This window comes from Pelobates fuscus, chromosome 1, assembly GCF_036172605.1.
Source record: "Pelobates fuscus isolate aPelFus1 chromosome 1, aPelFus1.pri, whole genome shotgun sequence".
Taxonomy (NCBI): domain Eukaryota; kingdom Metazoa; phylum Chordata; class Amphibia; order Anura; family Pelobatidae; genus Pelobates; species Pelobates fuscus.
In genome coordinates this window covers 194,787,008-194,806,000 of record NC_086317.1, presented here as the reverse complement: position 1 = coordinate 194,806,000, position 18,993 = coordinate 194,787,008, and the positions used below count along the sequence as shown (strand labels likewise).

Genomic DNA, 18,993 nt, shown 5'->3' with positions numbered 1-18,993 from the left:
TATTGTTCTTAAATAAAGTGGATTTTTTGGATTTCCACCCATTGTTATTTATTCATTTATGGGATTTTCCTACACAGTATTAACATAGTTTCTAGTGATTGTGGCGCCCTGTAGTCTGAAGTAGTATTTGGGCATTGTGTTTATTGTGTATAGAGGTTGGGAGTGACCTCATGACAGTGGCTTGCCCACACTAGATTTGTGACTAATCATCACCTTCACCACCCGCCATTTTACTTTATAGGCATATCAGATATACAGTCATAATAGAATATAGAGATTATAACAACTATCTGGAAACCTTGTGCAGTCAGGATTGTGGTATCCCTTAGAGACTGTATAGTGTAATGGATTATACAACGTACGTGTGAGTCTCTGTATCAGGGAGATGGCAGTCTGAGAAGTTATAACTAAATAACATGCAATTCAATATGCTACGTTCCATTACTATGTTTCCAACTGAGCAAGTTTCTTGGGAAGGAGAAATGACACGTTGCTAGCTTTTAAGCGATTCAATGGAGGATGGTCTTTGCCACTTCGAGTTGGACCTCAGCGTCGGCTTCCCAAGTCCCAACCATGTTCTGAGCGCTACTTCGGCCTGCGTGCCGTCCTGTTCTTGTGGCGGTCTTGTGGATCCTAAGGGGTCCCACTTCGTCCGGTCTTATGATTGTGGTGGTACATCCCTACATAGGTCCAAGCTTTCCTATCTCATTGTTCAATCGGGTGGGTCCACTGTCATTGTTAATAGTTGGAGTGCTGAGTCTTGGTGAGCATGACTCTGAGGGCTGCTGTCTCAGCAGGAGATGAAGTCCAGCCATGGGGTCACATCATTCAGAGGTCCCTCTTGTATTGTCTCCTCAAGCTCCATCCATTCCTTGACTGCTGGTACATCCGGCTTCCCCCATTTTGTGGGTATGAGCACTTTAGCGGCGTTTAAGAGATGCCTTGTGAGGGTTTACTTATAGACGGAGATAGGGACCTGTGTAGGATAAGTAGTTTATCCCTAAAAAGCTGTTTCAGTCATCAGATAAAATTATTTGAAGTGCTCAATAAATTATTAGCAAAACAAGAGCAGAACAGAGAGGCCCTGGCCAGTTAGTATTAGACAATAAGGAGTTAAAACTTAATTGTCAATGGATATTAGATAAAAGATGATAGATAAAGGTAGACACTCCATATAAGACACAATGTATACAATTGACAAAATAGTAAAAAAATAAAAAAAAATAAAGTATATACAATACTAATCTGAATACAAACATACATGCAAGATCTGCTAAATGTAGTACTGTGAAGGCAGGGTGTGTAGTGTGATCAGGAAAACACAGCCTGAGATGCTGCACTATCAGTGAGCAGCAAACTGTCAGAGGTGCTATACACAGTGTCATCACATACGGCAGCCTCTAAAACTGGGAGAGAATTTCAGGCACAGGGTGTCATGTTAAATAATGATCCTGGCAACAAAAATGTCCATCCTGTTGTCAAGCACACCCTAAAGGATCAGCTAATAAGCAATAGAGTGCTGGACATACAATTGCGAGCTGGTCAGGGCCTCTCTGTTGTGTTCTTGTTTTGTAATTACCTTATCTAGGTTTAAGCCCTCTTTTTGCCTGTTGACCTTTATATCTAGTGCCCCCACACTTTTTTGTTTTCATTAAATTAATAGCAGCCATTCCAAGGCTTGAATTTTAGAATAATAAAATGTACATTTCAGTTTTACCATTAAAAGTTGATTTGTACACATTGATTAAGTGGTTAATTGCATTAACACCATCAAATATGTACTTATGAATGTAATCTACTAATTATTTCTTGTTTTAGTCGTCAGTGGCGTCATTGGCATCGCCTATTGCGCAGAAAGAGCCGGGAACTTGTAAAATCAAGACTTTTCTATTGGTTTGTAATCATCATTATCCTTCTTAACACAGTTACAGTTGCAACAGAACATCATAATCAGCCTCAATGGTTGACAAGGGCCCAAGGTGAGTAATGACATATGTGAATCATTGACTTAAAGGGTTACTCTAACCAAACCAGGACCACTTCTGCTTTTAGAAAAGGTCATGGTGGTAGACGTTTGTGTGTGCAGTGTTTCTGCTTGAAATGCTGCACATCCTGAGACATTTGCACTTTTGTGCCAGTTGCCAATACGTGATTTAAGCAACTTTGTTCCAGGCTGCCTAATGTTAATTCTGTGCAAAATTACATCTGTTGTCGATGAGCACAACACGCTGGCAACAGACATTATGAGGTTTTCCTTTGCAGCACTGTCTGCAAGCGGAAGCCTTGATATTGCCTCCCTCTGTTAATGCGCTCCCCCCTTCATCTCTGCATTGATTTGTTTTTTTAAACTCCCTCTTTTTCCCAAGTAGGTATGCTACTTTAAAATATTAAATATCAATCAAGAAAGATAGTATATATACTAGCAATGAAAATAAACCTTGTGACACAAAAGATGAAAACATATAAATACACACATATGTTAGTAATATGGTACCATTAGATACCTAGAAACAGAAAATATAAAACATAGTCTAAACCGTTTAAAACATATATAGTAAAGAGATAGGGTAGGAGTTCCATTCACATGGCCCAGAGCCGTCCCAGGCTCTGTAATATGTGCTCTAGGGTGCCACAGATGGTTCAACGATCCAGTCTCCCCAAGGTTCCCAAAAGAACTGTATGATGGATCTTCAGTATATTTCAAAATTCTATTTATTCTAGTCCACAATTGTTCTTCATCACATGCACTTTATATTTATATGTTCTGGGTTACTAGCAGGTGATAAGTGAAACCCATTGTGGACTCTACTAGTTAATTTTCACTACCACTCTATCTTAGTAGCCATTTTTAAGTATATGGTTGCTCGTTTTATTCTACTCAATAAATAGAATTTTTGGATAATTGAACCATATGTGGCACCCTAGAGCACATAATACAGAGCCTGGGATGGCTCTGGGCCATGTGAGTGGAACTCCTATCCCATCCCTTTACTATATATGTTTTAAATGGTTTACACTATGTTGTTATATATTTTCTGTTTCTATGTATCTTATGGTACCCATATTCCTAACATACGTTTGTACTTATATTTAGCTCATCTTTTGTGTCACAAGGTTTACTTTCCATGCTAGTATATATACCATTTTTCTTCATTGATGTTTTACTGAGTGTTAGGGGAAGGCACATTTTATACTAATTTGACACATTTATCATTACGCTTTGAAGCACCTTACACACTGTTTTATTTTTTTTAAAATATTAAATATGTCACTGTTTTTAGACATGTATGTGATATTGTGTTTTTATTTCTTTACCACTAGACACAGCAAATCAAGTGCTACTGGCAATGTTCACTATAGAGATGATTCTGAAGATGTATGCTTTAGGATTCCAGGCATATTTCATGTCCCTTTTTAACCGGTTTGACTGTTTTGTTGTCTGTACTGGTCTCCTTGAGATCCTGCTAGTATTTAGTAACATCATGTCTCCACTTGGGATATCTGTTCTCCGGTGCATACGGCTACTGCGTATCTTCAAAATTACACGGTAAGAAAAGCTTATGGAGAACAAATAGCTTCAGACTTCCACTGTTGTATTATTATGGTGAGTTAGTGGAGCACTTAAAAAGTGAATAACAGAGATAATAGTATTTTTTTTTTCTTTCAGTTACTGGACATCTCTAAATAACCTTGTGGCTTCTCTCTTGAATTCTGTCCGCTCCATCGCTTCTCTGCTCTTGCTGCTTTTCCTTTTCATGATCATCTTTGCTCTCCTTGGGATGCAAATGTTTGGTGGCAAGTTTGATTTTGAGGATGCATACATTCGTAGAAGCACATTTGATAATTTCCCCCAGGCACTAATTACAGTCTTTCAGGTACCACCTTAAAAAGATTTAGCAAATCCAAGAAAAAAAAGTGCATTGAACTGATCTAACATTTATTTGGCAAAAGCATCTCATTGGCTTTTATTGCTTTTATCACTGCGGTGGAGCATAAGGTTTTGGCTTCTCTCAAAATTCTGATGAAATTATTTGGACGTATGAGGCTCTCTCTAATTTAAAGCTCAACATGCACATGTCAGAAATGTTAAATATCTCTATGGTAATAAATACTCATCACCTCCAAGCTTTGTTCCCATTTCGGTGGTGCTTTTTCCAGATGAAGTATCAGGGTGTTTGGTTGAACCCAGCGATTATTTGTCAATTGTCTCATGCTTAATTAAAGATCTGGAAACTCCCTTTTCTTGGTTTAAGAATTTTAGTGAAAATATCAAAAAGGTGCATCATCCCCTGATATAGATGATCACTGATGTCCAACAAACATATATATCCTATGTAATTGTAAAATTCAGCTTCAATGACAACTTAGAAAAAGAGTCCTGAGGTGGTCTGGAGAAAGGGTGTTCTGTAGTATCCTTCAGTCAATGACACAATGTATATTTGTGTTCAATTGATGTAGTAACTTCCAAATAGCTTAAAAGATAGAAAATATTGTCAATAGTGTAACACCATTTATTAAACAGAAACACTTTCCCCCCTCTTGGAACTCTTACCTTAAAATTATGTAGCGCTAGTCTCCAAATACCACAATAAAGCACATATCCAAGCAGATAAATGGGCAGTGTTACCACTCCGTTCTTATGCCATCTGGGACCTCCTCTGGTGTATTAGCCGAAAGTTGATGCTCACTGGCCGGAAGAACTCCAACATGGATTACCGCTGTTCTGTCCTGCAGTGCCAAAAAATATCTACGCGTTTTGTCTCTATTCTTGGGCTTTCTAAAGATAATACGGTGGCCACTATATAGTATAGATTTAGAAAAATAAAGTATCCAAGTACATTTTAGTTTTTTCACTCACAGGTGAAACAGATACATCAAATTATCACACATTATTAAATATGTGTTTATATAATATACATTTGTTCATTTGAATAACATAAAAAACAATGTAAAATTTTAAATTTATGTACATTGATACGATAAATTAGTGCAGATACATCCTCCCTTCTGATACAATATTGGGGGATGCTTTATAAATCAAGACAAAAAAAACAGAACAGATGTCATATAAAAATATGTATACATATATAGATATGTAAATATATAAGCATTCATTTAAAAAGATCAGTGTAGATTGACCTGGCTTCAAGTATGTTTTTTTTTTTCCTTAGTAGATAATAAAGTAAATGAGTGATATTTCAAACGGTTACTCCAACAACGGATCTTCTTCTTAAAAACTGTGATATTGACATTGCAATTGGTTAAGGCATTCAGACTTTTTTATTTTAGATGGATTAAGAAGTGTTTACTTTCTCTATAGACTCTGTGAGTAGATCTAGATCATATTCATTCTCTAAAAACTGGCATTTATCTTTTTCTAGTTGCTCCCCACAGATATCAGGATACATAGAGTATCTCTTAATCCTCTAAAACTGCCCATATGGTATATTCTCCAGCCACGGAGGATGATGGCAGCTTGACGTTAAGACAAAACTGTTGAAGTTGACACTTTTGAAATATGTTTTAGATTTGAGAGCGTCACAGTCCACTTGTAGGACTAGATAAAAAAATTCAATGTTATTTGGACTATATTTGGATGTAACAGAAAGGTTCAAATTATTCTGGTTCATACAAGATAAACTTTTTAAGTCTTCATCCTCACCTTCCCAAATAAAAAAGCAGTCATCTATGAAGCGTCTGTAGAGGACTAGGTTCACCACCCAGGAGTGTCCCTGCCATACAAATAAATCTTCCCAGTAGGACATAAAGATATTGGCGTAACTAGGTGTGAACCTAGTCCCCATCGTTGTACCAGTTGTTTGTAGATATACGCTATCTTGATGGCAGAAAAAAATTGTTGGTGAGGATAAAATGTATGCATTCTGTTAAAAATTCTACTAGTTCCATATGTATCTCCTTGTCCCTTTACAGGGTGTGTCTAATGGCTTTCAATCCCAATTCATGTCTTATAACTGTGTAAAGAGATGTAACATCACACATTATCAGCTAATAGTTACTTTTCCATGTCAGACCTTCCAACATTCTTAAGAGGTCACTACTGTCTCTTAAATAAGGCCTAGAAAGCTTCACAAATGGTTGTAGTAAGACATCTAGATATTGAGATAGATTGGAGGTTAAAGAACCAATCCCCGATATAATTGGTCTTCCCGGGATTTCTGTTTGATTTTTATAAATCTTTGGGATAAAGCAAAAAAATGGTTTTCTTGCGTAGTAAAGTGTCCAAGTCCCTTTTTAGTCTTATCTTTTAAAATCTATACTATATATAAGAGTACAGAAAGTGGCCACTGCATTATCTTGAGAAAGCCCGAGAATAGCGGGCGAAACGCGTAGATACGCAAGTGGCTTGTCTGGCACTGCAGGACAGAACAGCGGTAATCCATGTTGGTATTCTTCTGGGTAGGGAGAATCACCTTTCGGCTTATATACCAGAAGAGGTCCCAGATGGCAAAAGAAGAGAGTGGTAACACAGCCCAGTTATCTGCTTGCATATGTGCTTTATTGTGGTACTTGGAGACGAGAACCACATCATTTTAAAGTTAAGAATTTCTAGGGGGGTAAAGGAGTTTCTGTTTAATAAATGGTGTTACACTATTGCCAATTTCTTTGTATCTTTTAAGGTATTTGGAAGTTACTACATCAATAGAACATAAAGATACATTATATCATTGGACTTGGACTGTAGGATACTACAGAACACCCTTTATCCAGACCACCTCAGGACTCTTTTTCTAAGTTGTTATTAAAGCCAAATTTTACAACTAGATAGGATATATATGTTTGTTGGACATCAGGGGATGATTCACTAAGCACTTTATATAAATATGTGCACTGTTATTTACTGCATTGCTTTAACCCCTTCAGGATGGAGTCAATAGTACACGTTCTGATCAAAACAAAACGTAAACAAAAACTGGAATTTGCGCTATATGTCTGTTCACCCGTAGTTCCCCTCTTTCATATTAAATGCACCCACACTTATTATATATCATTTTGTTCAGGAGAAACAGGGCTTTCATTTCATATAAAATATTTGTATATCAAACAATTTATTATGAATAAAATAAAAAAAAACTGAGAAATTTTAATTTTTTTTTTTTAATTTGTAGTTCCGCCTCACATTTTAGCTGTAAATGTCATAATACTGTTAGGTTTTACTGCAACAAAATGCACATATTTGTAATCAGCGATGTCTCACGAGTACAACAGTACCCCCCATTAACAGGTTTTATGGTGTTTTGGAAAGTTACAGGGTCAAATATAGAACGTTCCATTTTCAAATTGAAATTTGCCAGATTAGTAATGTTACCTTTGAGACGGTGTGGTAGCCCAGGAATGAGAATTACCCCCATAATGGCATACCATTTGAAAAAGTAGACAACCCAAGGTATTGAACGTGGGGTATGTTTAGTTTTTTTTAGTAGCCACTTAGTCACAAACACTGGCCAAAGTTAGCGTTCACATTTGTTTTTGTGTGAAAAAAGCAAAAAACTAATATTTGGCCAGTGTTTGTGACTAAGTGGCTACTAAAAATGACTGGACATACCCCATTTGCAATACCTTGGGTTGTCTACTTTTGCAAATGGTATGCCATCATGGGGGTAATTCTTATTCCTGGGCTACCATACGGTCTCAAAGGCAACATAACTAATCTGGCAAATTTCAATGTCAAAAAAATGAAATGCAAGCCTTATATGTGACTCTCTAACTTTCCAAAACACCATAAAACCTGTACATGGGGGGTACTGTTATTCTCGGGAGATTTTACTAAACACAAATATTAGTGTTTTAAAACAGTAAAACATATTACAACAATAATATAGTCCATAAAAGTGCCGTTTGTTTGTAAAAAATGCAAAAAACTTCACTTTTACTTAACCCCTTAAGGACACATGACATGCCTGACATGTCATGATTCCCTTTTATTCCAGAAGTTTGGTCCTTAAGGGGTTAAAATATCATCGTTGTAATACAATTTACCAGTTTTAAACACTAATATTTGAGTTCAGCGAAGTCTCCCGAGTAAAACAGTACCCCCTATGTACAGGTTTTATGGTGTCTTGGAGAGTTACAGGGTCTAATATAGTGCTTGCGAATTAAATTCTCTGCACTTTCTCCCTGTGTTGTCAGGCATGTCAATCAAATTTTAATTAATCAAATGACATAATTATGTTAAAAAATTACTTAAATATACACGTAGAATTTTAATATATATGCATTTATAGGTATATAAATTCTACGTGTATACTAATGTAATCTTTTATGTAATTATATGTATTTATCTCTATATATATATTTGCGGTTATTTGTATTTTATATATAGATAGATATATATAGAATGTCATTCTAAGTGTATTCTGTTTCCAATATATATATATTAATAACAAAATACAGTTAGAATGAAATTACATATGAATATATAATTTATTTTATATTTTGTTTCAATATTTTATTTATTTATTTAATTAATTTATTTATTTATTATTGTAATTATGCGTATATATATATAATATATATATGTAGATCTATTATATATATAATATATATACATATTATATATATGTAACGTCATTCTAAGTGTATTTTAATATTAATATATATACTAATATTAATATTAAAATACATTACGTATGACGTTACATATATATAATATGTATATATATTATATATAATATATATACATATATTATATATATAAAAAGGCATTTAATTTATTTTATAACATTTTAATATTTTTTTTTTTACACTACCTACCAGCAGGGGGACTGTCTAATATTTTAGACAGTCCCCCTGCTGGCAGATCCATAGCCAGCTATAGGGGGCCATGTGATCGCTCTTTGAGAGCGATCACATGGCCCCCGGGGGCCTCATTTGCCGGAGGGGGGCTGCCTGGGCTCTCAGACAGCCCCCCAGAAGAGGATCGCGGCGGAGGTGAGTACACCTCTGCTCCTGGGGCTGCAAGCCGTTACGGCGTTCTATGCCGCCGCAACGGCTTTAAAGCCCTTTAAAGCCGCGACGGCATAGAACGCCGTAACGGCGTTAAGGGGTTAAAGAGGCGCTATAGCCCAGTGTAGTTGTGCTTAAAGTACAAAAAAATCTGTGTGCTTCATCCCATTTTTATTTTTGCAAATTGTGTTTTTTTGGTTTTTTTTTGTTCACTTTTTCCAGATACTGACTGGTGAAGATTGGAACGCTGTCATGTATGATGGGATCATGGCATATGGGGGCCCATCATTTCCTGGAATGTCTGTTTGCATCTACTTCATCGTCTTATTTGTTTGCGGAAACTGTATCCTTTTTCTTAAATCCATATTTTTTCTTTTTCCAGAATTCTTAATTTAGCATTTTGTGAAACAAACAATCAATACATTATACTGTGACAGTGCAAGAACAAAGGTATAAGGAAAACAAAAACTTGGTGCTCATTGCGCCAGCAATTCATATGACATAAATGCATGACCCCATGCATAAATGACATAATGCATGACCCCATTACAAGAGTTAGCACTTAAAGCAAATAATAAGGTGTATCATACAAGTGTCCAAAAGGGAGGTTGGGTTTATGCAACCTTTTTAGAAATGCAAATGGATCAGGCCGTAGATGAGCGTGAAGAGGAAGAGTTGTGGTCACCATCACCACCAGAAACAGCCTTATCAGCATCGCTTGCTGGACCTGCAGCAACGCTGGAAGAGGATTGTGAGGAAGAGGAGTCAGAGGAGGAATGTGGCTTTGAGGAGGAGGAGGAAGACCAACCACAACAGGCATCCCAGGGTGCTCGTTGTCACCTATCTGGTACCCGTGGTGTTGTACGTGGCTGGGGGGAAGAACATACCTTCAGAGAGATCACTGAGGACGAGGAACAGGACATAAGTAGCTCGGCATCCAACCTTGTGCAAATGGGGTCTTTCATGCTGTCGTCCCTGTTGAGGGACCCTCGTATAAAAAGGCTGAAGGAGAACGACCTATACTGGGTGTCCACGCTACTAGACCTCCGGTATAAGCAGAAAGTGCCTGATATGTTACCGAATTACGGCAAGTCGGAAAGGATGCAGCAGTTCCAAAATCAATTAAAAAGTATGCTTTACACAGCGTATAAGGGTGATGTCACAGCACAACGGGAATCTAACAGGGGAAGAGGTGAAAGTAATCCTCCTCCTCCCACGACCACGCCGGCAAGGACAGGACGCTTTACAGACGTGTTGTTGATGGAGGACATGCAGAGCTTTTTAAGTCCTACCCATCACCACAGCCCTTCGGGGTCCACTGACAGGTAGCAGACTACCTCGCCTTAACTGCAGATATCGACACTCTGAGGAGCGATGAAACCCTTGACTACTGGGTGTGCAGGCTTGACCTGTGGCCTGAGCTATCCCAATTTGCGATAGAACTTCTGGCCTTCCCCCGCTTCAAGTGTCCTGTCAGAAAGGACCTTCAGTGCAGCAGGAGGTATTGTCACTGAGAAGAGAAGTTGCCTAGGTCAAAAAAGTCTAGATTACCTCACCTTTATTAAGATGAATGAGGGATGGATCCCGAACGGACTGACAGTGGGTGATACATTCAACTAAAAAAGGCCTGATGAGGGGGGCTACTTAACACACCACTCCTATCTGGTGGCACATTAGATTGCACGTGCAGTGCCCCAAATTTGAAGTAGGAGGACCGACCAAGCATGTCTTTCCATCTCCCGCTTCCTAAAATCGATGCCTTATATACACGTCCCCTGATAGGGGACGTAACAGGGATTAAACTGATAGGAATAGTACTACTTAACACACCACTCCTATCTGTTGGCACATTAGATTGCACGCGCAGTGCCCCAAATTTGAAGTAGGAGGACCGACCAAGCATCTTTTTCCATCGCCCGCTTCCTAAAATCGATGCCTTATATACACGTCCCCTGATAGGGGACGTAACAGGGATTAAACTGATAGGAATAGTACTACTTAATACACCTTATAATAACGCAGAGAGAGGCAACGCAGAGAGAGGAGTCTGAAGAAGAGGAGTCAGAGGAGGAAGGTGACTTTGAGGAGGTGGAAGACCAAACACAGCAGGCGTCCCAGGGGGCTTGTTGTCACCTTTCGGGGACCCTTGGTGTTGTACGTGGCTGGGTGGAGGAAGAGACCTTCAATGACATCAGTGAGGACAAGGAACGGGACATGGCTAGCTTGGTATCCAACCTTGTGCAAATGGGGAGTTTGCGGTTGTGCAAATTGACTGTTTGCGGTTGTTTGCGGTGCGTTAAACGGGGAGTTTGGTCTGTCACTGTGAAGCTGGCGTAACCCTTACACTACCTGATCGATACAACATCATACCTGATGTTTTAAAGCAGGTTATTCCAAACAATTTAGGAATGTTAGGTGATTTATGCCCTTTATGGATTAAAACCAGACTCTGCATCAACTATGTAATTTTCCATGGGAGTTTTGCCATGGATCCCCCTCCGGCATGCCACAGTCCAGGTGTTAGTCCCCTTGAAACAACTTTTCCATCACTATTTTGGCCAGAAAGAGTCACTGCGGGTTTTAAAATTCACCTGCCCATTGAAGTCTATAATGGGTCACCCGGTTCGCCCGTTCGCGAACATTTGCGGAAGTTTGCGTTCGCCATTCGCGAACCGAAAATTTTATGTTTGCGACATCACTAATAATTGATCCATATGTTGGCTGACTGGCAAGCTGCAACATTTTTAATATTTGCGCAACCAAGAGTTTTTCAACAATTAGCTGTAGCGTTACTTACCTTATCCAGGGGCCGGGCCTCGGTCCTCTATTCGAGTCGCGCGCGGCTCATTCTACGGCTTCATTAGGAAGGCGGGCAGTGACCGTGAGAAGCGGTCACGTGTCCCGCCTGAAAAAAAAGTTATTTTTTTCATATTAAGGTAAGGCTTATATACAAATATTTTATGCAAAAAAAGTTCTATTCTTTAACAAAGTGATTGTAAGAAGTGTTGATGCACAAAAGAAAGAATACAAATACAAATATAGTGCATATGGTAACAATATCCCAATGATTACATTTGATAAAATAAGGCCACTCCCATGTAACAGAGCCTATATGTATTGGCTCCATATATTGGGCTGTTATGCTCCTAGGGCAGCATCACATCACTCCTTTATAGAGATGTATCCTCCAATAAAGAGAAAGAGACCAATATGGTGTAGTATTATCAACCAAATTGCTAAAAAAAAATTAAGATACATATTGAGCTCACTTTATCTAAAACCAAAGGTCCTGGCTCTAAGGTATGCATATAGGCTCTAAGGTATCTATAGAGGGGATGGCACTTCCTCAAAAATGAAGATTCCTGAGGTTTGATAGGATTTATTTTACATACTAAAACATTTATTAACAAAAAAGAATAAAAACAGTAAAATAAATAAAACAAACACTGTCCACACTTGTATCTGTATATCCAAGATCAGCCGAAACGTGTTTCACTCTCCCCTGAGCTTCTTCAGTCAGCTGTAAGTCAGTCTTAGGAGTCTGTCATCTTTAAATAGCATATAGATCCTCCCCTTGGGTCTAATGTGTTTAGATTCAACCAATCAGAATGATTCAGGCTATCTGCTCTTTAATTACATTGATACACACATGTAATGGACCAAATGTTGTTGGTTGGCAAATATCCATGTCCCTTTCATCTCCAATTTCATTGGTTGGCCATACTTCCATCAATATTTCCCTTATATTCATTGATGGAAATTAATGGGGGTTGACACCATACATTTGTGGCTGGCGAAAATGGCACCGTGGCTGATTCCGCTTGCCACATCCGCCAACCAACTCCAGCTGCCGCATCGCCATCTCCTTCCTGCTATTGGGCCACCCTTTCCCCTGTATGGAGGCCGAGAGAGGTCACATGTGCGCGTCAACCAAAGTGTGCAGAGTGGTCGTCGCTCTGCCCACCAGCATAACACCCGTCTGCCATTCCCCTGCCTACCTACTCCCAAAGAGGGGAAAATTAAAAAAAGAAAAAGAAAATTATAAATAATAATAAATACAGATTACTAGAGAAAGTAAAAACAGGAGAAACAAAAAAAGAAAATGAAGTAGAGTGAAGACCAAAGGAAAAAACAAAAAAAGAAAAATATATATAGAATAAGGTAAATTATAAATCAGGGAAGTAAAAAATATATAAACAATTAAATAAATAAATAAAGAATAAAAATATAGGCCCTCCCAAATAGATATAGAGGTGTAAGAGTATCTTTTGATACTGCATATATATTGCATATCTAAAACTAATATTTGCCTATATGGTCTTAAAGTTACATATAAAACAACAGATATGAAGACTATAATTATATGAATAATATGGATACAGTTGTGGGTGTGTATGTGTACTTGTTTATTTAAACATATATATTTTACTTTGTCTTGCCCTGCATGCTAAAGCTGGTTGTTTCCAGCCCCACGCAACATTGTTGACTTGTTAACTTAAATGTTATTCGCCTATCTGCTTATGTCTAAAGACTTTCTCTGTTATTTCTGCTTCCCCCACCTTATTTTATTGATACCCACCCGAATGTCTTACTTGACCAATCCTCACCTCCTCTGTGCATCTCCATTCCATAGCTTTATTGCAGGCCTTTTTGACCCTATCATCTCTGTCTTCCACAGTCTAAAGTTACAGTTAAAATGTTCCCTGTTGAAAATCAGAACAGTTCTCAGTTGCCCTCCCAACCTTCCCCTCACCACCCCACCCCAAGCTCTTTATTACATTTATAGATAGAATCTTACATACAACCTTAGATAATTAGACAGCTGCAAACACTACCTGCAATCAGAACACTCATACACTCCCTTAACCCCTAACCTCCTAATTCTCCTTACTCCTGCCCATTCTGCTTTTCTCAAAGTACTTACTCATCTGAGCAATGCTCTATCTTCTCTTTTCCTTTTCTCTCCCTCAGCATCAAAATATCTCCTTACACCCACTTCCCTCAACAACACAATCACATCCACATTAATCCATCTCTGCTACACTCCCCTTTCTCTCATATCATGCCCTGCACTCATTTCTCTATTCTTTCTCATATAAAAACCATTCACACCTCCTGTCACTCCTGTCACTATCTCTCCTTCTACTTCTAGCAGTTTCTCCCAACCCAGGGCCCTTCACCTCGTCTGCTCAAACTAAAACAACTAGAAACCATGCAAACCTCATCCAAATACCCTGTAGTTTATCCTCATCTACCAATATGCAGTGTGCAGTCTGAAACGCCTGCATCTGTAGCAATATTAAACCCACAGCCATACACAACCTCTTCATCTCTAATTCCCTCACACTACTAGCACTCACTGAGTGCCTCTGATACCGCTACTCCAGCTTCTTTATGCTTTGGTGGACTACAGTGTAGGCATTCTTCTCTCCCCTCAATGTACCTTTCAATCTATCCTCCCTGCCCCTGCCCTATCCATTACTTTCTTTGAAGTTCACACTATCTGTCTATTTAAACCCACTCCTTTAAGAATTGCCATCATCTATCGCCCCCCCCCCCCCCCCCCTCGTCATCCGAGGCAATTCATTGAACACTTCTCTTCCTGGCTACATCACTTTCTCTCCTCTAGCACTCCTTCCCTCATACTTGGGGACTTTAAAATTCCAATCAACAACCTAAACTGCCCTGATGCCTCCCGTCTGCTCTCTGTAGCCTCTCCAATCTCACAGAAACTTTCACTGCTTTGATCTCCAGCATTTCTCAACCAAACTCGAAACTCTCATTTTACCCATCTCAAATCTCACCTGTCCTAACCTTACTCTACAACTCCACACTCTCCTCTCAACTAGACATCAGGCTACCTCCTACATTTAAATGCAGCAAATAATCCCAAATACAACCCTGGCACACCAAGCTGACCCGCTATCTCAAAAAATATTCCAGTACTGCTGAACGCTGTTGGAGAAAGTCCCACTCTGCACCTGACTTCCTCCACTATAAACTTTATGCTGCGCTTCTACCTTCTGGCTCTTTCATCTGCAAAAGTAAATTACTTAAACACCCTTGTAAGCACACTTTTCCGCCAACCGAAATGCCATTTTCACACCTTTAATGCTATCCTTTTCCCTGTTGCTCCCCCTCCTCCTACCTACCTCCTTGTCCGACTCAAACTTTGCAACTCACTTCACTGAGAAGATTTCTACAATCAGGGAAGAGACATCTAACCTTTCTCCCTCCCCTTCCAATACATCACCCAACCCCACTGACTCCACTGTTCTATGCTCATTCGCACCTACTACAACAGATGACGTTTCTGCTTTGCTCCGGTCCTCCCGCCCCACCACCTGTTCCCTTGATCCTATTCCCTCATATCTCATCCTCACCCTGTCTCCCTCTATTGCTCTTACTAAAATTTTCAATATCTCTGGCACATGTACTTCACCCATCAAGTATGCAACCATAACGCCAATTCTGAAAAAGCCCAACCTTGACCCCAACTTCCCATCCAACTATCGCCCTATATCGCTACTGCCATTTACCTCCAAGATCCTTGAGAGAGTTGTGTATGCGAGATTGACAGACTTCCTCAAATCCAACTCTCTGCTTGACCCTCTTCAATCTGGATGCCACGCTCGCCACTCTTTGTTGAAACAGCTGTGACCAGAGTATCCTATGAGTTAATCGGTGCTAAATCACGTGGCCAATACTCTATCCTAATTCTCCTAGATCTTTCTGCTGCCTTTGACACTGTTGATCATCAACAGGTCCTTCTCATTCTCCATAATCTCAGTCTTTGAGATACTGCTATCTCCTGGTGCTCCTCCTACCTTTGACAGCGCTTTTTCAGTGTTTCTTTCTCTGGCTCTGCCTCTTCTCCCCAACCAATCTCTCTGTTGGCATTCCCCAAGATTCTGTCCTTGGTCCCCTACTGTTATCCATCTACACTGCCTCCCTTGGTAAACTCATCAGCTCTTTTAGCTTCTGTTATCCATTATATGCAGATGACACACAAATCTACTTGTCCTCTCCTGATCTCTCTCCACCCATTTTGATTTGTGTGTCTGACGGCCTCTCATCGGTTTCCAACTGGATGGTTGCTCACTTCCTTAAACTCAACCTGTCCAAAACAAGTGTTGCTACTCTCGTGTCTCTCTCCCTCCAAGTCAATGGCACCACCATCATCGCTACCTCGCAGGCTTGCTGCCTAGGTGTTCTCTCCTTCACTCATCATGTCCAGTCACCAAATCCTGCTGCTTTCATTTAAAAAACACAGCTCGCATCTGCCCCTATTTAACACCAGACGCAGCTAAGGTGCTGGTCCATGCCATTTTTCTTTCTCACCTTGACTACTGGAAACCCCTTCTTAATAGTCTAACGTGTTCCCAGATTGCACCGCTGCAATCTATAATGAATGCGGCGGCATGGCTCATTTTCCTGTCCGCCCACACCTGCCACGCCTCCCCCCTCTGTCATTATCTACATTGGCTTCCAGTTAGATATAGGGCTCAATTTAAGATTCTGGTGTTTGCTTACAAGTCCCTACATAATGCTGCTCCAACCTACCTATCCTCCCTTATACACAAGTATGTCCTGTCGAGGCCCCTGCGCTCTGCCGAAGACCTACGTCTATCCTCTGTCCGTACTCCCACATCTGATGTTCGCCTCCAAGACTTCTCCAGTGCTGTACCTTTTCTGTGAAACTCCCTTCCCTTCTCTGTTAGACATTCACTCAGTCTTCACTCCTTCAAAAACTCTTTGAAAACACACTTCTTCAGGAAAGCATATCATTTAAACTGTTAGGGGGTTTTCTTTCTCCCCCTCCCCCCCGTGACTCCTCCCCTGGAACTGTCAAAAATAATCTAAGTTCTCAGGGAATACTTTTCTAGCAACCTATTTCATTACCCCTACTCAGGGCCGCCATCAGGGCATGACAACCGCAACATTCAGTGGGTACATACCGGGTCGCAGGGGGCCCTGCGACCCCGGTATGTACCCACTGGGCCAGCTTCTTCTCCTGGGGGGCCCAGCAGCCGGTCACCTCAGGGCCCCCCAGAGGCTGACCCTGCTGACACCCGGCGGGCGCGCGAGGGAGCACTCTCCTCTGAGTGCTTCCTCTTCAGCTCCCTCGCGCACCGTACTGATGCCGGAGCCGGAAGATGACGTCATCTTCCGGCTCCGGCATCAGTACACGGCGCGCGAGGGAGCTGAAGAGGAAGCACTCAGCCAGGGAGAGTGCTCCCTCGCGCGCCCGCCGGGTGTCAGGAAATTTGAGTGAGTGGGGGTGGGGGAGAGGGAGGGAGGACATTTGAGTGAGTGGGGGTGGGGGGAGAGGGAGGGAGGGAGGACATTTGAGTGAGTGGGGGTGGGGGGGAGAGGGAGGGAGGACATTTGAGTGAGTGGGGGTGGGGGGGAGAGGGAGGGAGGACATTTGAGTGAGTGGGGTGGGGGGGAGAGGGAGGTAGGACATTTGAGTGAGTGGGGGTGGGGGGGAAATTTGAGTGAGTGGGGGTGGGGGGGAATTTGAGTGAGTGGGGGTGGGTGGGAATTTGAGTGAGTGGGGGTGGGGGGAAATTTGAGTGAGTGGGGGTGGGGGGGAAATTTGAGTGGGTGGGGGGTGTATTTGAGTGAGTGGGGGTGGGGGGGGGAAATTTGAATGAGTGGGGGGGAGAGGGAGGGAAGGGAGGAAATTTGAGGGAGTGGGGGGGGAGAGGGAGGACATTTGAATGAGTGGGGGGGAGAGGGAGGGAAGGGAGGAAATTTGAGGGAGTGGGGGGGGAGAGGGAGGAAATTTGAATGAGTGGGGGGGAGAGGGAGGGAAGGAGGAAATTTGAGGGAGTGGGGGGGAGAGGGAGGGAGGAAATTTGGGGGGTAGAGGAAGGGAGGAAATTTGGGGGGGGAGGAAGGGAGGAAATTGGGGGGGGGAGACGAAGGGAGGAAAGTTGAAGGGGGGAGAGGAAGGAAATTTGGGGGGGGAGAGGAAGGTAGGAAATTTGGGGGGGAGAGGAAGGAAATTTGAGGGAGGGGAGGGAGAGGTAGGAATTTGAGGGGGAGAGGAAGGGTTGAAATTTGAGGGAGGGGGAGAGGAAGGGATGAAATTTGAGGGAGGGGGAGAGGAAGGGAGGAAATTTGAGGGAGGGGGAGAGGAAGGGAGGACATTTGAGGGGGGGAGAGGAAGGGAGGACATTTGCGGGGGGAGGAAGGAAATTTGAGGGAAGGGGGAGAGGAATGGAGGAAATTTAAGGAGGGAGAGGAAGGAAATTTGAGGGAGGGGGGAGAGGAAGGACATTTGAGGGAGGGGGAGAGGAAGGAAATTTGAGGGAGGGGGAGAGGAAGGAAATTTGAGGGAGGGGGAGAGGAAGGAAATTTGAGGGGGGAGGGAGGAAGGAAATTGGAGGAGGGAGGAAGGAAATTGGAGGGGGGAGGGAGGAAGGAAATTGGAGGGGGAGAGGAAGGAAATTGGAGGGGGAGAGGAAGGAAATTGGAGGGGGGAGAGGAAGGAAATTGGAGGGGGGAGAGGAAGGAAATTGGAGGGGGGAGAGGAAGGAAATTGGAGGGGGTAGAGGAAGGAAATTGGAGGGGGGAGAGGAAGGAAATTGGAGGGGGGAGAGGAAGGAAATTGGAGGGGGAGAGGAAGGAAATTGGAGGGGGAGAGGAAGGAAATGAGAGGGAGGGGGAGAAGAAGGAAATGAGAGGGAGGGGGAGAAGAAGGAAATGAGAGGGAGGGGGAGAAGAAGGAAATTGGAGGGGGGAGAAGAAGGAAATTGGAGAGGGGGGAGAAGAAGGAAATTGGAGAGGGGGGGAGAAGAAGGAAATTGACGGGGGTAGGGGGAGAGATTGACATCCATCACACACACACAATGCACCCCTTGCACACAGAAAAACACACAATGCATTACACACAGACACACATGCACAAGCAATGCATCCCTTACACACAGCAACACACAATGCACCCCTTCCACACACTCAGTGCATCCCTTACAGACACACACACTGCATCCCATACATACACAAACTCACCTTGCAGCC

General features: G+C 41.7%; 1 protein-coding gene across 1 annotated transcript in view; it reads left to right on the top strand.

Annotated features, from left to right (window-relative positions):
* Positions 1-18,993, top strand: part of CACNA1S (calcium voltage-gated channel subunit alpha1 S) — a 307,567-nt gene that overhangs the window by 128,909 nt on the left and 159,665 nt on the right. The window contains exons 11-14 of the mRNA XM_063453212.1: positions 1,819-1,979; positions 3,322-3,547; positions 3,668-3,875; positions 9,187-9,307. Coding sequence (XP_063309282.1) covers positions 1,819-1,979; positions 3,322-3,547; positions 3,668-3,875; positions 9,187-9,307 — 716 coding nt within the window. The remainder of the gene's footprint in view (positions 1-1,818; positions 1,980-3,321; positions 3,548-3,667; positions 3,876-9,186; positions 9,308-18,993) is intronic.